The following is a 25,146-nucleotide window of genomic DNA, read 5'->3' as shown; positions in this document are numbered from 1 at the left end:
CCTTGCCCGCAGCGGCCCTGGGAGCCAGCAGGAGAGGACGCTGTCAGCAGAGGACAGGCCAGTTCAGAGGGGGACAGGAAGTGTCTCAGCCTAGTAAGGACTAGTAAGGGGTGTGGGAGAGAGAAGGAGGGAGAGAGAGGGAGATTCCACATTAATAGGGAGTGATGGGATAACAGCATCATGAATACCTAGGTTTCCCCAGTGTGGGTTTTCCTGTCCAAGACCAAAGGACTCATGTGATCTTAGATACATGACCCTCCTGTCCCCCGCCGCCCCACATGTGCACCCTGGGGATAAGGGAACATGTGTAGGACGAGGAAGGGAATTCAGACGTGCACATTAGATTGTGGCTGACACGTAATAAGCACTCAAGAAGGATTTATGTCCATCATCATCATCACCATCATCACCATCATTATCAGTGGAAGCCACAGCCGTGAGGTCCAGAGGGAGGCTTGATGGAGGACAGCAGGGTTTCCCAGCGCAGACTGCCTCTCCCACCCCACCAGCCACGCCTTCTGGAGCAGTGTGTGTGCAGACAACAAACAGCCCATCACGATGCAGACAGAAACAGGCTGTGTGGTTGAGGCAGGGCTTCTGCTGTGCTGGAGGCTGTCAGGATGAAATCAAGCAAGGATTGGGAAGAACAGAACTCAATTCGTGAACCGTGTCAGAAGCGTGGCGTGCTTTGAAGACAGTTCGTGTCCCAGCTAACAAATGCTTCTCCGGAGACCAGCTGCCAGGGAGAGGCACTCTGGGGGATTTCCATGTCCTTTGTACTTGCATCCAAGGTCCTTTATGAAGAACTAGGAGGAGCAGCAAGACAGCTTTGCCCATGTGCACGCACAGTGGCTTCTCATCTGTAGTTCTAGGAAATGTTCCATGTTGCGCTCACATGCTTTCTGCAGAATCAAGCCCGGGGTGGGGTGGGGGTTGGCGGTTTGCTCATGTGACAGGGAAGGGACTGAGTTCTCTTGGAAGCCAAATGGAGAATCTGGTGCCCACTGCCCTGGTGCAGGTGCCCAGGGTACTGACTTGAGCTATCAAGCATCAGAATGGCCTCAGGCTGTGTAGGCAAGAGGAGACTGAAACAGGCTCCAGGACCTGGAGGGGCTTCCGAAGAAACCGGGGAGACACTTGGAATAACAAGAGAAACCTCATTGCTACCCAGAGGAGGCAAAGCAGAGGAGATTCTGGGGTCCCCCGGCCAGAGTGCACGGTTTCCTGCCTGCTCACCCTCTCAGAGGCCCAGCTGCTTCCAAGAGTGCAACGAAGAACAAAGTCTTCCTTCCTGAACTCCTAGAGGAGACTGGGGCGAGCACCCCAGAAAAGCGGCAAGTCTCTGCCCCAAGCGAGGGTCACCAGGTGCCCAGGGCCAGCAGCGAGGTGCAGGGCAGGGGCATGCCAGCAGCTGGAGGCCACAGCTGGCTCTGGGGTGTGGAGGTGATGGCAGTCACCACGGAGGTCGGCCTCATGGTACAGCTGACAGGTATTTCTCTCTGAGACAGGCAGACAGCAGTGAAGGGTGGGAGTCAGGGCTTGTGTGACCGGAAGTGAAGCGGCAGGAAGTCCAAGGGGTGCTTGACTGGAGTGAGTGGCAGGGGTGAGGCAGGGGTCCTGGAGGTGTGGACGGGGAAGGAGGGGCCAATCTTCGAGCATCCTCCCATATCCCCAGCATGGTGCTCGCTGACATGCATATGGGTAACCCCAGGAGCCATAGAATTGATGCTACTCATCCCATTTGACAGATGAAGAAACTGAGGCACACAGGATGGAGCCAGCATGTGAGGCCTCACAGCTGGCCAGTGGCAGCCTGTGCTTCAACCCCACCCATCTCCCCTCCCAACAGGCCGTGTCCCCTTCTCTGCTCTGCTGGGAAGCTTACACGGATGCACAAACAGGAAGTCCTGGTCCATCCCGGTTCCCTCAGGCCCTCAGCCACTCTCATTCCTGACCCAACAGACATGGACGAGGGGACAAGAACCATTACAAGGCCCAGGAAGAGGAAGAGCTGGGCTATTTAGCCTGGAAGAGGGAGGGTGTTGGGGACTGGGGCTGCCCTCCCGAGGCAGTAGTCAAGGGATAGCAATGTGGACAGGCCCTACCTCTGCCAGCTCATGGCTCCAGGCTGCTGGGGCTTGGTCAGGCTGCACAAAACAGCCACTTCAACCTGGACTTGTGGTTTGCTTGGGCAACTTCTTCCTGCTCCTGCTTGTGTGGGTCTGCCTCATGTGCATCTTTGCAGCCTTTGCATAGTAATTCATTTGCCCCAGTCTGCAGCCATTCCAAGTCACTGAATGCTTTCCCACGTTGCAAACCATCTGCTCCTGCCTTGGTTTTTTTTTTCCCCCTCCCTAAGCCTTCTTTCCTAATTCTCCTGCCCCTCAACCCAATCTGAACGCCAGCTCCCTCCATGTCTTGACCTTGTTCTTGGCGGTGAGATGGGATGGAAAGAGCCCAAGCTCTAAGTCCTGGGCCGGTTCTGGTCCTTGCTCTGGCGGCTGTGCGTCTCAAGGCGACTTGTCAACCTCTCGGGGCCTCAGCTTCCACGATGGAGGCAGAAAATGAGCAACGGACCCCTGCCCTCATGGGGGATCAAGAGAGGATCTGAACAGATTACAAACTGATGGCAAAGCATGGGGCAGGGCTCTGGGCTGCACTCGGCTCCAAGTTACAAACTAGATGGCAACCCAGCGACAGTGGCTAGGCTTGACTCCCCCGCATGGTGGCCTCGGCCCCACATTTCCAACCCGACCTAGGGAGTGGCCTGAAGTGGTGGGGAGAAGGCAGCTGCCTGCCTGGGCTATTTGTTGTGGGGCAGGCCTGAGATTCCACTCTTAGCGCTTCACTCTTTTGGAAGCATCTAGTGGCCGCTACAAGGCTGATGAGTTGGCTTGGGTGTGCTGTAGAAAACAAAGCAAGGCTTAATGCAGGCACACCTGGACCCAAACCCAGCTCTTCCATCCAGGGCCAGGTGCCTCCCCCCAGATGCTGACCGTTCACTGCACCGACCCTGAGAGCCAGCACCCCCTTGAATGGTGTGCCAGCGGTGCTGAGGCAGCCCTGCCCACTCCTGGTCCTGCCAACGCTCCTCACCAGCTGTATCGCTCACCCTCTCTGAGCCCGTTTCCTCATTTGCACTGCGTAAGGGCAGCAATGCTACCACTGCCTTGAAAGGCTGCTATGAGAATTCATTGAGACGCTGTCTAGGAGGGGACCTAATTCAGTGACCGGACGCCAGAGAGAGACGCATGGTGGCTGCTTGCAGGATGCACCTCTGTGGACGAGCCTGTCCATTCCTTCCCCTGGAGTGACTTCTGGAGGCAGCAGGAGGAGAATGAATGAGAACAGGGTCACAGGTGGATCAGGGCATGGCCCGAGGCATGTAGGGTAGAGAGTGCCCTGTCCCACGCAGGGCCCACCTCTGCAGGGAGCCAGTGGGCGCGCCAGGCAGCTGTGGCACTTCTGAGGCCCCCTGGACCCTGTGGATCTCGCCAGAATATCACCCTCAGACCTACTGTCTCAAACCTTCTCCCCATCTCGTGTAAACAATTTATTTTTGATGGTTGACAAATGACAAGAAATTAATATACCTGCCACTCAAGTGGGGAAAATGACTCGCTGCGACTCCAATTTACTGGAAATTACAAGATACCGTTCTCGACGAGCTGATGCTGTAATTTTTTTGTTTTTCCTCATCTAAATCCATGTCCCCTGGTCAGAATGGATGTTTATTGGGTTTGCGTTTTGTATTATTGACTGTGAGCTATTGTTACCTGATGTAATTGAGTTGTGAATCTTTTTTAAATAAAGAATTAGCAGCAAATCAAAGCGGCTGCCTGCTGGATCTTGAAATGACAGCACAGCTGGTGTGCAGCCTGCTGGCGGCATCCACACCCGCCTGGGAGGGGCAGGAGAGCACGGGCCCCCTGCTCAGAGAAACACAGAGCACCACACTTCTCGCCTGTTCCACACAGAAGAGAGAGACCAGCAGCCTCTCTGTGCTCTGCCTCTCACTCCCCCTGGGACTTTGGCTACGGTCCCTCCTTTCTCCGGGCTTCAACTCCTCATCTGTGATACGGGGATAGTAAGATCCACCCTGCCCATCCTGCAGGGGTACCGTGAGAACATTCGCAGAGTATGAGGGTGCACGGGGCTTGGTCAGTAGGAAATCTCATCCAGATGGGCCCCTGGAGCCCTCAGGTGGCCCCCCTGGGGGCAGCATCCAAGGGGCAGTTGCAGTCCCAGGTTCCATCCCGGTTGCCTCAATGAGCAGGGTTCACAGTCCAGACCCTCCCTCCGTGCCTGCCTGGCCAGTACAGCCCAGGTACCCAGCACAGCAGAATTGGCAGGGGTCTCAGCGACTTCACTCTGCAGACAGAGCCATCGAGAGCAGCGATGGCAGCTTCCAAGGTCACACGGTGCCCTGGTGGCAGAAGCTAACCCAATGCCACATTCTGCCTGCAGCCTAACCCCCTGGCCTGCGTCCCGCTTCCCTTCTGAGGGCCGGCTCTTGGTACACTGCGTGGCCATCCACCTGCCCGTGGCATCTTCTGCTGTGCTCTGCACCTTGATGGGCACTGGAGAGTGCTGGAAACCCCTGCCCTCTGTCCAGAGACCACGGGGCCCGAGTCTCCACCCTTTGCACAAGTCCTGCAGCCCCTCCCCGGTGATGACGCACAGTGGGGACTCCAGGCGGTTTGCGCGCTGGATTGAATGACAGTGCCATCCAGTGGCACGCACTGCTCCCCCAAGCCAGGCGAGAAAATGAGTGCCACTGATGGAGGTCGTACACACAGCTGGGGCCCAGGTCAACGGCTCCAGCTGGGGCCTGGGCCCCTGGCGCATTGTGTCTGAAGAGTGAGTGACCGGGCCGTGTGTGGCAAGTGTCTTTCTGTGTCATCTCCGGTGTGTGTGTAGTGGGGGTGAGGGCTGGGAAGGACACAGAGGCTGGAGGGGTGGATGAAGAAGGGGAGAGGTTGGGGAGAGTGAGAGGTGGAGGCCGATACCCACTGCGCGCTGGCTCTGCTGACAGGGGTGCCTTGCACACTGGGGTCTCAGTCCCCCAGTGGTGCTCATCGTGGTCTCCCCGCCCAGCACGGACCCCATAATCCATGCTCTCTTGGAGACAATGATCTCCCACCCTCCCACGTCCACCGTGGCCACCCACCCCCCTGAGCACACTCTAGATGTTGTCGTCACACAGAAGCATGCCCCTCCCTACTGCCCTAACCATTGTCTTTCCTTCTCAGTCCAGCTCCTAAGAGAGCATCTGCCACTCACTGTTCCTGCTTCCCCAGCCCTTCAAGCCAGGGGCGTCCTGGGAATTGTCGGTCTGACCTCCCAAACCCCACTTGGCCCTGCAGCCTCCTCCCGCTCTGTTCCGCCCCCCAACCCCAGCCCTGGGCTCGCCCTGCCTGCAGCCTTGTTTCCATTACTCCCAGCCTCATGCCGTCAGCAGAGGGAGCTAAAGGCATTTGGGAGGTGAGGCTTCAGCCCTGGCCTGGGTCCTGCCACTTGCAGCCTGAGCTGTGCAGGCCGCCCTTGGCCTTGCCCCTGGGTGGCGTTCTGGCTGCCCTGACTTGTGCCAGCAGCAGGTGCTGGCCCCTGTGCTACTCCCATCAGAAAGGCCCTCCACTCCCCGCCTCTGTGCAGGTGACTCTCAGCTCAGGTGTCTGTCTGCTGAGTGAGACGCCTTTCTCCTGGCTGCAGACAGCAGCACACTGGGTGTCAGGCACCTTGCAGGTGCGAGAAATGCTTCTCTGAGCTTTGCAAAACAGAAGAGAGACAAGTCCAGACAAATCCAAGTCACATGGACTTGGAGGGAGGGACCTTGTCAGCCGTCACTGTTGACAGAGGAAGTGGCTGGGAAAGTGGAGGGGGAGATGTGGAGTTTGGAGGTGCAGCTGGCCCCAGGTCCCCCTTTCTGTCTCTGCTTTCTGAGCCTCCTCCGAGGTGGTGAGAGAGGGACAGAGCATGGGAGATCAGCCCAGGACAAATGACCAGCTAGGAGCTGGGAGTGCTTCCAACAGTCTACACCCTGTGGAGGTCCATGCTGGCATCTGAGAGGCACACAGAGAGGCCAGCAGCGGTCATGGTCCCAGGCCACGGGTGGCAGCCAGACAGTGCTAGCTGAGCGCCACACTGGCGGGATGAATGCCCCAGGGTGGGGCTCCCACCCTTTCTGCTTCCCAGGCCTTTCCCCTCACATCCTTTGCTGGTCCCCTGTCTTCCTCACCAGAGGAACTGCATGTAGGAAAAAATATTGCAGAGAAAACATCCTCCAGCAAGGGGCACCTGACTTGGGGACATCCTGACATGGTCTCAAAGGCAAATCACTAACATCTGTCTCTGTGATTACTAAGTTACGTGACTGACATTGCCACCCCAGTCCCGAGTCTCCTCCAGGGTCAAGGCTGAGGTCAGGATCAGATCTGTCAGGGCCTTTATGTGGTTACAACACAAGTAGCCAACAACAAAACCCAAACTCAGTGTTCTCCGGCTTTGATTCTTCCCTTTTGATAGGGTGCTTTTGTGGGCCTGATCAGAATGTCCCTGTTAGCAGCCTGGATGCCACGTCCTGTTTCAACAGGAATGTGGCTCTTTGTGTAAGCTTCTGACGAGGCCACCGCCAGGCAGAACCGAGGGCCGTGAGATAGACCCCGAATCTCTAAGGGTCGCATGGAGCCAGTGCTCCCATCTTGGCTGAGATTACTTCAATGCAGTACGGTAACACCGGGGCACGCCATGCAGATCAGAAACCTGCATGACTCTGATACGGCTGTGGCGAATAATAAATGGGAAAATGAATTAAGTATTATCTAATAAGTGAAGTTCTTGAGGTGGGCCAAGTGTCTCACAACACAGGGCCCATCTGAGGAAGTGAGAAAAAAAGTTCCTGGAAACAGAGGAGTCAGGAACTGCTGGCGGGAGTCTCTGTTCCTGCAGGTGCTGCCTGGGGCCTGCCCGGTGCTGCTGCTGCTGTGGTGGACACAGCTGTAGATTCCTCCACCCAAGGGCCAGCCGACACTGACCACGCACAGGCATGGGGCTGGCCCTTGTGTGTCCCCTTCATGGCAGCTGGCTTGGTGACAGGGATGAACTATGCCCCGCTCCTGGTGCTTTCGGGGACGGCAGCCCACTAGACCCCCCCTACAGGGTACCTTGTGACTTGGTCCTTTATGTATTTACTGGTTAATTTCCAGTGAATGTTTATGGAACACCTGCAGGTACTAGGGGGCGCCAATGGAAGAATGGAGCCAAAAGCCCTGTTCATTTCGGCACCACCTTCTTTACATTGCTCTCCCCGCGTGGGGTGTGCTGGGCTGGCTCCTGTCAGGTGGTTGGGCCACCCTTCCTGGGCTCTCATTTCCAAAGGCTTCTAGGAGGTGGGTGGTGAACGTGCCTTCTCCTTCTGCCCGCTGCACGCCTCTCCAGAGTCCAGCTGTGGGCGTCAGCGGTGAAAGCACAGACTCTGGGCCAGAGGGCCCTGGGCTGAAATCCCAGCTCTGTCATGGGCTGTGCGGCTCGAGACGACTCGGGTTTTCTCGCAGGAAAGCATGGCGGTATCTAGTGCCACTCCCTCACTGCTCAAAGCAGGAGAACGCCTGCTGGGCCCTCGCCCAGCGGTCACCCCTTGCCCCGGGAGTCCTCTCCTCCCTGCTCTGGGAGCTGTTCAGCAGCAAGGGCAGCTCTGTCTTGCCCCCAGTGGGGGGCTGGGAGGGGTGGAAGTCCTTGGGGCATTGACGCTGGAGTGGCGCGGGACCTGGAGCAGCTGATCTGATTGCAGCCAAACCTTGTTACTGCATTGCTGCCCAGAATGTCACTTAGGAAGCACTTAGGGCTCTCCCGGCATGTGTCTGCCCCGGGAGGGGGCTGCCCCAGGAAACCTTACGCTGGGCAGAGAGGCTAGGGCAACCTGAGAACCCCGTCCAGTGGGGAAGGAGTGTGGCTGAGGCCTTGGTGGGGGCTGGGGAGGGGGAGACCACATATGCCCCGTGTTTGGGCCCTGGGTGCACTCACACCAACCACTGCGTCCTGACCAGGAGCTCCGCTAAAGAGCCCGACCACCCTGTGCTCTGCGCCTGAGCTGCGGGGTGGGGCGGCCTCAGCCACAGGGTGGGAAGTGGTCTCTGGATTGTGTAACTGCAGGGGTTCCAGGCTTTCTGGGCCTCGGTTTCCTTGCTGGTAAAACGAGGAAGGCAGCAGTGGCCCAGCTGTCACACTGTAGAGGACCTCCCAGGCGCATCTGCACCCAGGGTTCCATGAAGCTCAGTGTTCTCAGAGGCTGTGTCAGCATCCCTGGGAGCTTGCTAGAAATCCACATTCTCTTGGGGCCAGCGCTGTGGCGTAGTGGGTAAAGCCACCACCCGCGGTGCTGACATCCCATATGGGCGCTGGTTCGAGTCCCAGCTAATCCACTTCCGATCCAGCTCTTTGCTGTGGCCTGGGAAAGCAGTGGAAGATGGCCCAAGTCCTTGGGCCCCTGCACCTATGTGGGAGACCTGGAAGAAGCTCCTGGCTCCTGGCTTTGGGTCAGTCAAGTTCCAACTATTGAGGCCATTTGGAGAGTGAACCAGCTGATGGAAGACCTCTCTCTCTGCCTCTCTGTAACACTGCCTTTCAAATAAATACATAAATAAATAAATCTTTAAAAAACTGCATTCCAAAAATAAAAATATCTAGTGAAAAATCAAAAGATGACCTCTATATATATAAAAAAAGAAGAAATCCACATTCTCAGACATCCCTGGCCCTGCAGATGAGGTGGCCTGGGGCCTGGCAATCTGTGTTGAACCAGCCCTCCTCCCTTCACTTAGTACCCTGGCCTCCAGGTGGCGCAGTGGAGTCAGGCCTTGTTCTATTTACTGGCATACGTGAGGCTGGGGTTGGGTGTGGATGAGTGTTTGAGAACAGCTGCTTTACTTGTGAGTGGTGAAGGCCCCAAGGAGAAAGACATCAGCTTTGGTGTGCATCCAACTCCTGTTTCCCAAACACTTTTACATGCACCGCCTCATTTGAAGAGAATCGAGTAATAGTCAGAGAACAGTCTGCCATAATTAGCATTACTAGTAACAATCCAGAAGCTTCCTTATGCATGCCTCCTTGAAGACAAAGGACACATCTTCCTCGGTTGCTGTGTCTCCCCATCTCCAGCCCTTACACCCTCCTATGGTCTACAGTCAGTCACCCTTGAACCTGGGCAGGCTTGGGCACCTTGGGGTCATGCACTGCAGGCTGAACTCCAGTCCCCTTCTGGAAGGCACTTCTGTCCCTCGGCCTCCCCTTGCCCATACGCACCTGTAGGTGTCGGTGGCTGGCACTGTCCAGATCTGGATGCCCTTCAGGGGGCCTTCGCTCCCCACCACCACGCTCTGGTTGGAGTTCTGGTAGGCGTTGTTGCACTGGGCCTGCGTGGGGCCATGGGGCCCGCTGGCCCCGCACGTCGTGAACAGCCAGTGAACTGTGGCAGAAGAGGAGAGGCAGTCACTCACTTGGCTGGGCCCTCCCTCCTCCACAGCCTCTCTGGGCTGCCTCCAAGTTGTGTGCGCTGTGGGCTCAAATCTCTACTCTATGACGGCACCAAGGTTGGGAAAGTCTACTATGCATCACTCTCTGTGTCGGAGACCAGGGGAAAGACACTCTCGGCTTCAGAAGCTTATAGCTCCTGAGAAGAAATTGACGGGGATGCAACCACCCTCAGTACAGGACAGGAGTGGGGCACAAGCCATAGGAGGTGGGGAGTTCTGAGAAGGGAGAGGGGCCCCTTTCAGGTGGGAAAGGCGCGTGCAGCCGCTGAGGCTCTTGGTCTCTCACAGTCCAGCACAGCCAGCACAGGTGCTCAACCTGTGCTACTGGGAGGCCATCTAACCAGATCCCACAGGTTTGATACTGGCATATAGGAGCCTCTGAGTTTAGCGAAGACTGGAAGAATACATTGGACACATATCAGCTTCATGACCCCACTATTGGCCCAGGGACACAGAGAAGAAGTTGGAGCAGGAAGCCTTGCACCTGCCGTCTATGGTTCTGTTAGGCACTCCCTAATAGCCTGTACGGTGGGCAGGCATCCGTCTCCCTATTTAGGCAAATTGTGGTTGGAAATGCAATGACTGCCGCTTTTAGGTTCTTTATGCAACAGAGAGGAACAAAATGGAACAGAGCAACTTTGCCGTTAGCCAACAGCCCTCCCTTTCCTAGGCCCTCACCTCTTTGCGGTGTGTTCTGGCCTGCTCAGCGGCCTTAGGCGGCCTTCCTGGGACCCCACCGAACACTAAGTGCAGCCCCTTCCCTTATCCCCTTCTCCTCACTGGACTTTTTCCTTCAAAACTTTCTATACTTGGGTCAGGCCATCCCTTTCAGAGTTGTCAGCTATGTTTTTGGCCAGAATTCTGCTAGTTTCATAACCAGTAGAAACCTAAGAGCTTATTATTGATTATTTACTTTTACTTAAAAAGCAAAAAAACCTCACTGGGCTGTAGAAATTATTTCTTTTTAAGGAGAGATTAACTTGAATTCTACCTACAGAAAATGATAGAAGTGTTTATTTGCATGTACACAGCTTTGTTCACTGAAACATTAAGCTGAAACATTTTGGAAGAATCCAGACTAATTTAAGGATTCAAATGTGAGAGGTTAATTTGGGTTGCCAATTATAAGCAATAAGATGGAGACTTGGGGGAAGGCAGCTTGGTAATCTGAACACTGGGTCACTTGTGGAGGCTTGCAGGCGCTGTCCTGGCCCTGGGGGCTGGAAGTTCTGGTGGGTTCTATGGCATACAGGTGGTCAACACTGAGTTTCACTGTTCTCAGAGTTGAGTTCCATTTGTTTTCTGAAGGACATTTCAAGGGTCCAAAGGTAAGGAATTGCTTCCCTTTGGTGTGAGTGGCTGATGGTGAATTTTTGGATCTATTTGCGTTATTGATTCAAAGAACTAACTCGGCACAGAAGGTATTTTAGCGGAGCTGTTTGGCCAGGTGCCCTTTTACCTGTTCCACAGCCCAAATCATACACATGTGGGCTGTGCCTGAGGGGTGATGTGGAAAGAAGATAGGTTTGGAAATCAATAAAACATGTGCATTTGGGGGAGTCTCATCAGTGATGGATTATCAGACCTTAACCTACTTCCTTGTCTGTAAGAGGGGCTGGGTTAGAAAATCAAAAGATGCCAGTGTGTACAAGAGCTCACTGCAAAGCCCCAAACTCTCAAACTGTGAGTGGTGCCTACAGTGTCTGCCTATACTCAAGGCTGGTGCTGTCCCTAACCAGGGGGAGGTGTGGCCAGAGCAATTTCTGTTAACACGATCCCAGGTCAGCACCACTTGGGAATTTAAACTCAGTGAGGGTGGCGATGAGGATGGGGGCAGGGAGAACAGGAAAAACTCAGAAAGGGAGCTGAAAAACCCACCCCTCCCACTATATCCAGCACAAGGCTGACTCTGCACACCCAGTCTGTGCCTAAGCAGGCAGCTGAGGTTTGGAGCAGCCTAGTCCACCTCGGGGAAGATGCATGGGTGTTCATTTAGTGAATTCAAGCCTGAAAATGAAATAAGAGTTCTGTAGTCTTCCTTTGAGAGTGTTCTGGGGCAGAGAGCTGACCGTGTGTGCTTGGCACCCTACCTGAGCTTCTCGCCTTCAGGGGGCCTCACTTCTAAACTGCGGCCAAGGTCAACAGTGTTCTGAAGGGTCTGAGTCCTTCCCAGAGATTTGGACTTCTCCTTCCTGGCCACTGGCCATCTGGTGAAGCAGGAGGAAGGCATGGGCTTTGGATTCAGATGGGCCAGGTTTTTCTCATCCTAGAATGTGCTCCCGAGTTAGCTGTGACACGCAGGTTAGAATCGATAGCCTCTCTGGACCTCCATTTTTTAACATGAACAAATGGAGATTAAAAAAACCTACTACTTAGACTTTCTGCAAAAATAAGATGGTGATCCCAGGAAAATGCTTAGCACAAAAGCTGGCGTTAGAGATGCATGGTGAATACGTTTTAAAAAGGGGTGACTTCATATTCATGTTTTCCCTGCGGGAAGCACATACCCCATCTCAAGATTTATTTCCTCTACTCCATACAGGAAGGACTCTAGGGCCATTTCTCAATAAAGGGACTGGTATTTCCCCGATTCAGTGGACAGATATTAGTCTCAGGTGGTTTCTCTACTCAAAATTTTGTTTTCATTTGTAGCCATTCAGACGGCAAGGCCCAGAGAGGGACCTGTTTCTAAAGTGGACTCCGTGGGAACAGAGAATTTGCCATCCCAGGTCAGACCCATGATTCGTCCAACCATAATTCACGCTCCCAGCAGCCTTTGAGGCATGGTGGTCCCCCTGCTCCCTTGGATGGCTCTGCCCCTCATAAATCTGCCCCACTTTGTTTGGAATCAATTTATGCTTCCCCCAAGCTCCACCTCTTGGGGCATGGAGTTTCTCAGCTCATCGCTCACCGGGCAAGGGCTGGCCAGTTCCCATGTGTGTGCACTTGCCTTCCTCAAGTTTTGGCCTGCTGCTTCCTGTGGTGTATGCTGTCTGGAATCTGCTGGACTCATAGCATGTCACAGCAAGGTGGGACCTTGGAGATCACCAAACTCAGTGGGTCCCAAGCCATCTGAGAACTTCAAAACACAGATCCCAGGGCCCTGGGGACTGAGAGTCAGTAGCTTCCGAGTGGGGACAGGGAGGCCATACTTGCATGATGTGAAACTTTTCCCAAGAGAACCTGATACTCAGACTTGTATCCTAGCCCCACCTACCTCATTGTCTAAATGAGCAAAAAAGCATTCTAAAGAGAGGAAGATCCTCTCTCCCACTTAATGTTGTATGATTGTTCAGAATTTCTCTTCAGACAAACCCCTCTACTCACAAAAGATGAGTGGCCTTTCTCCCAGTCTTGGTTGATATCAGTTTAAACCACATCCATCAAACAGTCTCTACAAGAATCCAGACACCACCCCCCCTTTCCTTTCCTATATGAAATCCTCTCATTACTTGATTAATGCCACTCTTAGCATCATTAGTTGCTATTCTCACCCTGCCTTTTATACTACTGTGTCTGTTTAAGTGTTTACAGGAGTTGATAATGGAATGAACCAAGGCAGGAGGCCAACCAAATGCTGCTACAGGGATATACTCAGCTCCTGACCCAGGAGACAGCGGCTTGAGACATCACCCCATGTCAGCAGGAAGTAGCTCTAAAGACAGATCATTGCCCCTCTACCTCTCCTGGACTTTTGGGGCTAATGTAATCCCATAGAACTGCCTTATAAAAAAACAAAAGGCGGGGAGAATGTTAGTATAATGGTGCGGTCTTATCTATGGTGCAATCTACACCCTGGACACCATCCTAGGCGCTAGCCCCACCACCATGGCTGGAAGCCAGGTGTCCCCGCGGCCCAACCACCAGCGTCAGCTCCACCCCGACCCTAAAGGGAGTCACTGCTCTTACTTCCCTGCCTGCCCCCCAGCAAAGGTTTAACAGGACCTGTTCTTGAACATGTGGCTCTCTCTCCATCTCCCTGTCACTCTCCCTCTCTCTGTCTCTGTCTCTTGATCTCTCTCTCCCTTGCTCTCTCGATCTGTCATGATCTCTCTCTTATGCTCTCCTTCTCCCTCTCTATTCCTTCTTTGCCCCTTCCCTCTGCTCTTTCGGGTTTCCCCCAATAAACCCTTTCCCTCAAAAAAAAAAAGGGGGGGGGAGAGGAAGAAGATACTTTTCTGAGCCTATCAACACCAGAAGAGGAAAAATATGGAAGGTTCCTCTTTCTCTGTCCAGGAGTTCTTTGGCGTGATCAAACAACCCCTAGCTTTCTGCCTTGAAGGCTTGCAGCCTTTTCATAGTGTGCCTAAATGAGTCCCTGATCCTCTGTCTTTTTCAGAATCCCCTCTAGTGCTAGAATCTGCTTCTGAAGATGGAAGTGAGGGTGCCTGCGCCTCTGTCGAGGGAACACCTGCCATTCTGCTTTGCTTCTCGTGTCCTTCTGAAGGTGCTTGCTGCTAACAGACGCCAGCAATTTCTAAATCCTAGCTTATTGCTCTGAGCCTGGTAGAATTGCCTCTGGGGAGCCTGGAGGGGCCCGCAGGACATATCTTGGTGGGTGTGTTGTGTGTGTGTGTGTGGGGGGTTGCTTCTTTTCTGGAAGCAGGAAGGATTTGACAAGGTACTTCAGGCTTGGTGGGCATGAGATCAGTTCTAGCTAAGGCAGGCAGAGTTAGAGCCAGGTGAGTGTGATTTTCAGGGGTGTCATTGGAGCAGAAGGCACTGGGCACAGCCTTGTGGATCAAAGATGTGGCAGGTCCAGAAATGGAGAAGAAGGGGAGTTAGCATAGTGGCTCCCAAGGGCAGGGGAAGTCACAGTGAGTTTTGATCCTCACATAGAAGCTCTTTGCTTCCTGAGCTGCTTTATCCTCCCTTCTGAGCGACAGTGCTTGTGGTGGAGGGGCTGGACCTTAGATACTCGAGAGGTAAACTCCACTCACAAAGTGGGAAAAACCTTCTCAGTATCCTGTGCACCCACTGCAAGTCAGGCGGTGTGCCTCTATACATGCATTAAATGTTTTAAAACTTGCTGAAGGCAGAGCTGCAGTTTCCCCTCTGAAAATCAGGATATTCAAGTTCAGAGGAGCTGAGTGATTCGTCTGCAGCATACACAGTGGATAATTGGTCAAGCCGGGAATTAAACACAGTTCTTCTGTCAAGCCAAGTTCAAAGCCTGAAAAGTATCCAGAATCACTAAGAAATTCCCTTGGACTTTTTCAGAGTGTTAGTTTTCTTCTAGATCTGAACATAGGGCTCAGTTAAAGCCAGGGACAGACCATTCTAAAGTTGCTCAGAATCTTAGGGTCCCAGGTGAGAATCTGATCAGGATACCATAAGGGGTGGGCCCACAGTCCTGGAACAGTGGCCTCCAAGTAGTTTAGCCTAGTGGAGTGTGGACTTTCCAGGGTCATGGGGCACCTGCCAAGGAAAGCAGGTGCTCAGTCAGGGCTCTGGTCCCCAGAAAGACCATGGGAAACCAGGTGATGTCAAAGGGAAATCCAGGAGTGAGGATACTTACAAGGCCAAGAAAGGGACTACGTCTCAAGCAACAAGGCAAAACTTGGGTTTATGGAGAGACGATCAAGGTCACAGTGAACTGGTAGTGATGCTGAGTTTGATGTTGAGCCACCAGTCTGAGGGTACAAAGGTCCTCATGTTCCCTTACTACAGGTTTTTATTGGGGGATGGGGAGTAGGACAAAGAGGAAGCCTTTTCTTACATAAGAAAGCAAATATGCAAACAGAATAAAACCCATTTTACTAAAAGTCATTTATGAAGGAAAAAAGAGAACAGTTTCATCTTGCTCTTGCACACATCACACACTGGGAACATAGTTTAATATTCACTCCGATCTAAATTGTATATGGAACTCGCAAACATGAAAATGCTGACTGGTTATAGACAGTGAGTCAAGAAAAACCCATTGAGCACTGGGTTTCATTTTAAGTATATGGCAGAATACTTCATAAAGAAACAAATCAATTAGTAATATATAGCTCAATGCAAAAAAAATAAGCTAGATGGTGATTGTGCTGGTTTTATGATTGTTGCTAAGCCTTATCGTCTGCTCAATTCAAGGCAAAGAAATAAAGCATAATGCAAAATAAAATAAGCTTCCAACCATCACTATTAATCACAATAATATGGACCTGCCTAGGGTGGATGGCCTATGTGTGCTATGCCATAGGATCAACTGTGCCATTGTGATTCTGATCCATAGAACTGAATTTTATTCATATGCACTGACTGAGCTAAACTTCGTGGAAGCTGCGGCATACTGAAACTTTTATTTTTGAGAAGAAGAGACAAAGAGAAGGGGAGATAGAGCTGGAGAGGGAGAGAGAGGGAGAGGGAAAGGAAGAGGGAGGGGGAGAGAGAGAGAGAGCGAGAGTGAGAGTGAGAGCCAATTTATTGGTTCATTCCTCAAATGTTGGGCTCCAAGACAAAGTTGGGAGCCAGGAACTCAATCCAGGTTTCCTATAGGGGTGGCAGGAATCCAATTACTTGGGCTATTCTGGCTGTCTCTCAGTGCTTGCATTAACAGACAGCCAGAGACAGGAGCCAGAGCCAGATATCCAACCCAGGTACTCTCTGATATAGGGCTTGGGCATCTTAACCAGCTCCTTAACCACTAGGCTGAATATCCTCTCCTGTAACATTGTGAGAAGCACCGTAAATCCCATTAAATAAGAATCATGACCAGTATTGAAGTATATCTAATCATTTACCCATCCATAAATGCATGTAACACCATTCTTTAATATATTGGAAAAAGTAAACTTTTTCTTGCATACTTGAAAAAAATAAGTTGTTTTCTTATGAGAGCAAAATGAAAATAAGGTACATATTGTAGCCACTGTGAAATTAAAACATTTCTACCACCTATTTCAGCTCTTTGAACAATGGAGCAACGTCCCCATATAGACATATAATCAGATTGATACTGGCTCTGCAGTTACCTAGGCAACTCACCAACAACTGAAGATGAAATATGGACTTACTGAGAGATCACTTGGTATATATTATTATAAAAATACTTTTGGTTTAAAGTCCTGGCTTATTTTTTGATCTGTTGTAAGTGCAAAAAAAAAAAAACACAAAAACCAAGACCAAAACAAACAGACAAAAAACCAAAAACAAACAAAAGATCAGAAAACCTTTTTGTGCACCAGCCAATTCAACAAATCCACTGGTTAATGGTATGATTACCTGAGACCCTTCAACAGTGAGAAAACAATAAAGGCTCTTAACACAGATATGAAAGCCCCACAAGGCAAATGTATACCTAACTACTCATTATAAAGCAAAGGTTCGCCACTGGCCAGGCCAAGAAATATGATCTTGCCAGCCACATCAGGAGGCCTTCAATGGCCTCTCCAGTCTCACCCGTTCCATCAGTCCTACAAGGAATAGTTATCTTGGATTGCATAATAGTTACTTCCTCGAAGTTAATAGTTTCATCACTCAAATGCACACCACCCCTAGGCACTGTTCTCTACTCTTGCCCGTCAGAATGCTTTGGTTTGCTTATTTAAATCTGCAGAATCTTCTACTCCTTCTTGCTCCTTATTTTATCTTTTGGAGAATCTGGACCATCTGTCCCGGGGCAGTCCCTAGAGTCTAGAGCTTGCTGGCTGCATCTCTCGGGTGCACCTCAACATGTTCATCTGTCCTCCCAATTGCTGACGAGATCCTTCTGCAAGGCTACAGCTGAAATCTTTCATGAGGAATCACTTAATGTCTGACTATTGGTCCTTTTGTTTTCTGTTTGCTGAAGCTCCATACCTATATCCATTTATTTATCAGGAGCTGTGAAACAATGCTATTCTAATTGTGTCATTATTTCATTTATTAACTGGAATATAATAAAGAGATGCTCCCCCCCATGTGGGACTTGATTAGTCAGTAAAATAGGCCAAATAGGAAAGGCAGAGTAAATGCTCAGTTCTTCTTCCTTTACAACTTTCAAGATACTGAATTGGTTCTCTATCATCTGAAGAGGTCGATTTCTTGTTTGCATGTCATAAGTCATTGAGAATTCTTTTATTTACTCATAATTATTATCCTTGGGAAGCTGAAGCAATCACATCTTTGCCCTGAGACCTTCTGTCATGAGCTGAGTAGACTTGAAAGCTTCCTTGCTGAATGGTGTGACAAAAAGTTGCTTCCCCAGACCTGGAATCACACATTCCCCAAAAGCTCTGGTTTCTTTTAGAAGTTAAAGGAATTTTAATGACAGAATCGGAGTGCCATGGAAGCTCATTGCTACTGGGTCAGTGACTGTTTCTAGTCTTCTTTAGGGAACAGAGCTAGAAATTATATGTTCACACATGTCTATCAGTGTCAGCATAGATGCATATGAAATACATATACTTATGTGTCTGATAAAATAACTCATGTAGTCCAGTTCAAATTTGAGACTACAGAGATTTTTATGTAACTTCTTCTGTATTACATCTGAATTTCTTTCTCCACAGTGAGAATCATGTTTCTCAAGAACACAGGCGGTAATGGAATTAAAGTCCCTGTAATTACAAACTTACATTATCTTTCCTTATACATACAACCGCATCAGAGTAACAGTACTTATACATTAGCACCATTATGAACATAAAAATGAGAAGTAAGTACTTTGTAGCAGAGATGTGGATTCCATTCCCCCATCATTTCTTGTACTATATCTACACTGGGTAGACAGACATTACATATCCTCTCCTCTCCCAACCCCCATGGAGTCTTAGTTCTGCAGCTACAGTGTGTTTAATGCTCACTCTAATCGTTATGTTGATAGTTCTCGAGTTATTTTTGTTGTCTGAAGCTTGTTTTAAAGTATGCTTTCTAAGGGCAGAAAGGGCTCAAAGGGGTAATATTCCTTGGATTCGTGGATGTTGATAATATATTGTTCTCCAGATTCTATTAAATGTGCAATTTCATTTTCTTCTGATATAAATTACTACTCTAAAAATTCTGATGATCTAAATTTACTTCTCTAATAGATCAGTTAATGTTTTCCTTAGGTGCTCAAAGTGTTTTTTTCTTGAAAGTTCAGCAGTTTTACCAGAACATGCTTTTTTATTGTTCATTCTGGGTCAATATTCTCAGGTGTACAGTGTACTCCTTTATTAAGTAGTTTTGATAGAGAAATTTTTCTTAGTTTATAGCTTTAAGTATTCATTTTGCTCCAGCTCTTTGCTTCTCTCTTTCCGGTATCAGTGCTGTCTTACGTTGGATATCCTCTGTGTGTCTTTGACTCCTGCTTTCTCATTTTTAAGAACGCCCTGTTTTCATCTCCAGTTTCTCATGAGGCATTAATCCTCATTTGTTCTTCCTTCGGTTTAAAGTTCATTTCTGAAAATATCTTTTTTTTTTTTTTTTTTTACAGGCAGAGTGGATAGAGAGAGAGAGACAGAGAGAAAGGTCTTCCTTTACAAAAGTTGGTTCACTCTCCAATGGCCGCCGCGGCTGGCGTGCTGCAGCTGGCGCACTGTGCTGATCCAAAGCTGGGAACCAGGTGCTTCTCCTGGTCTCCCATGGGGTGCAGGGCCCAAGCACCTGGGCCATCCTCCACTGCACTCCCGGGCCACAGCAGAGAGCTGGACTGGAAGAGGAGCAACCGGGACAGAATCTGGTGCCCCGACCGGGACTAGAACCTGGTGTGCCGGCGCCGCAAGGTGGAGGATTAGCCTAGTGAGCCGCGGCGCCGGCCCATTTCTGAAAATATCTTATATTTAAGATTCTTTTCTGAGTTCTATGATCTATTTTCTGAGCTTAGTCTGTTTTTTCATGTCTTATATTATTGTCCTCATGCCTCTTAGCTTATTTTGGAATAGGAGTTTGCATTTGGACCTGCTGTGTGCACACATCTTCCAGGCCTGCCTTCGTCTTCTGCAGAGGGGCCGGGCTGCCTTCCATACCCTCGGTCCCGCACTGTGAAGCTGCAGGAGCTTTGTTTTCGGTAGCTCCGCATTCCTTTGTGAAATTAGTTTTGCCTGAATTTTTAGGGTTCAGGAGTTTTTCTAACTGCACAGAGCTTCTTTTACTCTTTTAAAAAATGTGTTTAGAAACAGGGCAGTTTTCTCTCTAAAGTTTCTCCCCCCTACTTTTACCTGGAAATTCTCTTATTTATTTATTTATTTTCTTGTCTCTGTTATCCTCGTCCCACACCACGTTGACTTCACTCCCAGGAATTTCTTCTCTGTGTGAGTGCCTTCCCGGAAAGGAGGGCTGGTGAGACACTCTTCTAGCTCGTCCGGTTCACTGCACAGGCCCCCGGCACGCACACACCACCGCAGTGGGCAGTGCCTCTCCCAGCATCGCAGCTGTTCTCAGGGTGACACTGTATTCCTCCCAGTGCCGTCTCTCGGTCGTCGTGGTTCTCCCACTCAGCCTCACAAGACAGCTTGCTGCGTTCCTCCCCTTCCTTTTGCACAGACGACACTGGACAGGTCTGTGCTTGTGGGTGCCTGGTTCTCACTTGTATTTTGGGGCTTGGAGGGGAACATCTCATCATGAGATTTTATTGTAAATGTTACCTGTGGGTTTTCCGTTTTGTTATACACATGTACTGTTTTTATACAGGGACTCGGAGAGATTTAAAGAATGGTGCTGGTACCACAATTGCTGCCATCTTTCCATGATTTTTAAAATAAATGCTGGGCAAGAATCACTTGTGCTCACTGGCTGGGATGGGCCCCTTTGCACCAGCTGCTGGCCCGGGTCCCTCCCCTGCATTCCGACTCCTCCGGGATAGCTCCAATGACGCTGGTGTAGAACCTGCTGCCACATCACGTTCTACGTTTGCAGGGTGCAGCCTACGAAGCAGGATTCAGCCTTTTCGTGGTAGTGTTGCAGGACTCGCGGTGTTCTTCAGGGACATGTGTTCTACGAGCCAGTTCTCTCTCTGCGGCTGTGTCTGCTTTCCCAGCACTTCAGCGCGCTCTCCTCCGTGCAATCGTATTTTATACCCAGTGTCATTAAGGGCATGAGGGGGTGTATCAGGCTGAGGGGCAGCCAGCCTTTACTTCACAGTTTTGGAGCATATTTACATTTTGGTATTCCCACTTGGGGGCTGGTGGAAAGTCCTGGAAGTCTACCCTCAGATAAATGGATGTTACTATGATTCTGAATGAGCAGGGTTTCAATTTCAATGTATATAATTACTGTAGCATCTGCATTCTCCAATGAGATTAGCTCCTTACAATCGTGTTAGGTCGGTAGATGGGGACTGGGAAAGAATTGTTACTTTTATCTCATAATATAGTCAATCATGTAGAAAACTTAAACAAATGGCTCATGATTACAGAGCAAACCTGAGGCTAAAAGGGATTGCATTTACTCTTTGTACAACACAAATTGCTTTCAGTTGATGAATTTTCCATGCTGCTCTTCTAGTTAGTTTCTCACATTGAGTTTATTTTTCACGTATGGGCACACACACACACACACGTGTGTGTTTCATATACGTGCATACATACATGCTTCTGTGCATACATACATACACATACACATTTTGTTCATACAAAGTTTTATGCTATTTCTCTCTCTCTTGCTCTCTCTCTCCCCCTTTGTTGTTGAGAGTCTGAGAGAGAGAGGAAGACAGAGTGAGCTCCCATTCACTCTTTCAAATGCCTGCAATGGCCAGAACTGGGTTGTGCCAAAGCTAGGAGCTGGGAACTCAATCCAGGGTGGCAGAGACCCAACTACTTGAGTCATCCCTGTTGCCTCCTAAGGTCTGTACTAACCGGAAGCTAGAATCTGAGAGTAGTGCTCGGACCTGAACCCAGGAACTCCGGTGTGGGACATGGGCATGCTATTCTCTTTCGATGATGAGAAATTACAATGGTGACACTAACAGTTAAAACATCAGCCCTGCCTTATACTAGATACGCTCACTCACACCATCTCATTTTTACTTTGACATTTTAGTCTCCTTTGTTTCCCACACAGTTCCCCTTGACGGGCAGGCGTCCCAGGGATCAAAGACCAGAGAGGGGCCCATGTCCCTCCCTGCCGACAGGGAGGACCCCGTGTCTCAGAAGGGGCCTCCGAGGAAGCGAGCTCTCCACCCATGGGGCAGTGAGTCAGGGCTACTGAGATAAAAGCTGCTTTTACGACCGAATTTCCCTAAACAGCTTTGACGCCCAGCAATTGGTGGGAGCTTTAATGGCCCCTGCAATGGTTGCTGTGCTGCGTTCTCAGTCACCCCCGGCTCCCCAGGGGAAAGGCAGTAACACACACGGGAGACGGGAAAGGTCGCCGGGAAACACAGTCCCGAAAGCAGAGCTGTCAAAATTAAGTTAAGGGAGGCCTCAGGGCTAATTTGGTTATTCCCAAGCTGGCTTCAGGCCAGAGCTGTGCTAATAAAGTATTTGTTATTGACATGGGTACTGAGGCCTCACCCATCTGCGGGTTACACATAATGGATCTGGTGGCTTAAGTGGGAAGTGGTGGTGGTTCGTGTACCAGCCCCGCCACACTCAGGTCCCAAGAGTCAAGGATCTCTTCCAGGAGGGAGGACTTGATGGAGCGCATCAATATAGGGGTTGTGGGATTAGGATTTGCCGCCTCCTGCTGTAAATTCACCAGCTCCTGAGAGCGAGGCAACAGAGCAGGAGGTCACAGCTTCTCACTGCTCTATTCTTAGTTTGCTTCTTCATAACCAGTGAAATCCTTTCAAGGCCCTTGGCATGGTTAACAGCTAAAAGATGGGCAGACGGAAGTGCAGGCAGCCCAACGAGGCAGGAGATTTGGAGTCATGAGGGACACGTGTCCCGGCTACTGGGACTGGGCCCCAGACCCTCTGAGATGAGTTGAGAACATGACAGGGTGAACATCCAAACATCAGAGTTAGAGAGGGAGCAGTCAGTGAGCGTTAGGACCCGTGAGAGAAGGCAAAGAACACCAGACTGGAGGGCCGGAGGAAGGGAGGGAAGAAGGGACATTTCTCTTTGCAGTGCAGTCATGGTGGCTGGAGATGCAACAGCATTTTGTAAGCGCGAGGCAACAAGTGTGAGCGGAAGGCCAAGAGGTTGCAGGTTGAGTCCTGACAACCACAGGCGCCAGACTTATGACAGGATCACCCACAGGGCTGCTGAATTAGTCTCAGCAGTCACCTATAAAATAAATCTTTGTCATGGAAGTGGACTCCACGGGGGTCCTGCTTCAACCAGGAGGAGACTCCCACCTACTTGTAAAGCAAACACCGATGACCTGGAGAATCCTGATGCTGTCCTGCAAACAGCCCTGTGCGTGGATCTGGAGCAGGTTTAGATGCTGCCAGGTGCCTGAGCCACGTTCCCTGGCCTGGAGTGCTCAGCTGAGGTAGCTCCTCTTTCGTCACCCACTTGCGCTGTACCTCAGCACATTTCACCATCAGGGCCTTAGCACTGTGTTTGCTGCATCTACGTTGTGAAGGTGGCCCAGGCCACACCACCCTGAGAGTAAAAAGTCGGGTCTTGGTGTTAGGCACCACTGTGTTTTCCTGGTTCTGCTCTGACACCCTGGAACCCTGAAGTTTTCTGGCTCTGCACCCCATCATCACAGAACATGTGTGCACTCCACACAGCCTCTGCCATTGTCTCTGCCGGCCCCTTAACTTGTTTCCATTCTTACATTGTCCGTCCCTGTATGGAAGCGTGTGTACCATCTGCACACCTGCTTGCTGTCTGTCTCCCCACTAGCGCCTGTGCTCAGGAGGAAGGACTTCATCTATTTGGTTCACCCTTTTGTGTCCGGGATCCCAGATGTGTGTCAGTCACACAAATGGTGGTAAATAAACCTTTGTGAGATGCAAAACAAGACCTCAACTAAAAAGAATAGGCCAGATAGCCTCCAACCCACTGGAACAGTCAGAAAGGGGAGGCCCTGCGTCCTGGGGGTACTGTGCGTGGACAGGGGGACACTTTTGACCCTTTGGAGCTTGTGTATTAGTGCTAAAGCAACACACGATGGGGTTCACCAGATCTGATGGATGATGGAAGTGAATGGATGACAGACCAGACTAGCTAGTAGCATCAAAATCATGCAATCAGTTGAGGGCCAGTGTCGTGGCACAGAGGGTTAAGCCACTGCCTGTTATGCCGTCATTCCATATCAGAGCACCTGTTTGAATCTTGGCTGCCCCACTTCTTTTTTATTATTTTTTTTATTTTATTTTATTTTTTTTTTGACAGGCAGAGTGGACAATGAGAGAGAAAGAGACAGAGAGAAAGGTCTTCCTTTTTCCGTTGGTTCACCCCCCAGTGGCCGCTGCGGCTGGCGCACTGTGGCTGGCGCACCACGCTGATCCAAAGCCAGGAGCCAGGTGCTTCTCCTGGTCTCCCTTGCAGGTGCAGGGCCCAAGCACTTGGGCCATCCTCCACTGCACTTCTGTGCCCCACTTCTGATCTAGTTCTCCGCTAATGTGCCTGGGAGGCAGCAGAAGATAGCCCAAGTACTTGGGCCCTGGACACTCATGGGGGAGACCCAGATGGAGTCCCTGGCTTCTAGTTCCAGCCTGGCCCAGCCTATGCTGTGTGGCTGTTTGGGGAGAGAATCAGTGGAAGATCTTTCTCTCTGTGTCTCCCCATGGCCACCCCCTCCCCATCCCTCTCACTTTCAAATAAATAAAATAAACCTTTTTTAAAAAATCATAAAGCTGGCTGAGAGGAAAGTAATAGATTGTTTTCCAGGGAGCTATTCTGTAGCCCAGGTATTTCTGATTCTCAGGTAAGTTGCTAGACAAACCTAGGCTGTACTTTATTATCCTTACCTTGCTACCGTAATTCTGGCATGTCATCATCAAATCTATCAGCCACTTACTACATAATAGTAGCAATTAGATGCATAAAATTTGCTCTCACCTTACATGAAGTCACTTTCACTATTCTCTAGAAAAACAAGGCCTCTCTAATCACATGAGATTTGTTTGAAAAAGTTTCCATGGAGAAGATTCTGGAACCTCCAGCTTTGAGACCTTGATAAACTTTAGAAACTAAAGACCCTTTTCAATGGATATTGATGAGTGGGGAAATTCTCCGCATCCACACACGTCATTTATTTATCCCAAGTGAGTGGAGTTTGAGGGATTCACTTGCAAAGGGCTGATTGATTGCATTGGGGAAACCGATTGAGAGGATCCCAAATGCAAAATACTATCCTTCCTCCTTCTGTAACGTGTCTAGGCCATAAACTAGAATTTGCTTGGCACTTTTGCAAAAAAATTGAGGAAAGTGTACCCAAATGTATACTTGTGTGTATGCATAAACCAATGAGCAGCTCAGAGGAGGGGGCCCACCACAATTTTGTTGAATATTTACAGAAGGCTACATATGAGAGTGAGTGGCTTTGTCTAATCTCTTTGGTTCCATATTTTAGCCACATCACAACAGTTTCTATCAGTATACTGTTCTGTACCTTTGAAAGAGTATTGGAAAAGATCTCACAATAGCCAGCTCTGAGAAAGAACTGTGGCGAGTAACTATTGTCCCTGCTTCATGGATTCAGGAACTGAGGCCCAGCCTGACTCTCCTTAGGTGCACAGGGAGAACGCTGGTCTCTAGGATTCTCTGCCGACCCCTTACCATCACCCTATTGCCTGGCACTCAGAAGTTGCTTTGTGAATATTTACATCTTTGTG

At 50.3% G+C, this 25,146-nt stretch overlaps 1 protein-coding gene across 2 annotated transcripts in view; it reads right to left on the bottom strand.

The window, feature by feature from the left end:
* ALK (ALK receptor tyrosine kinase) overlaps nucleotides 1–25,146 on the bottom strand; it is a 774,540-nt gene that overhangs the window by 44,817 nt on the left and 704,577 nt on the right. For both annotated transcript variants that reach the window (XR_016229509.1, XM_051843042.3), the window contains exon 12: nucleotides 9,301–9,463. Coding sequence is in view for 1 of the 2 variants with exons in the window: in XM_051843042.3 (XP_051699002.1) it covers nucleotides 9,301–9,463 (163 nt within the window). In the remaining variant the exon portion in view is untranslated. The remainder of the gene's footprint in view (nucleotides 1–9,300; nucleotides 9,464–25,146) is intronic.

This window comes from Oryctolagus cuniculus, chromosome 2, assembly GCF_051225735.1.
Source record: "Oryctolagus cuniculus isolate XC-2025 breed Fujian yellow rabbit chromosome 2, ASM5122573v1, whole genome shotgun sequence".
Classification (NCBI taxonomy): domain Eukaryota; kingdom Metazoa; phylum Chordata; class Mammalia; order Lagomorpha; family Leporidae; genus Oryctolagus; species Oryctolagus cuniculus.
Note: the sequence above shows the minus strand (reverse complement) of the source record. Positions and strands in the feature narration are given on the sequence as shown.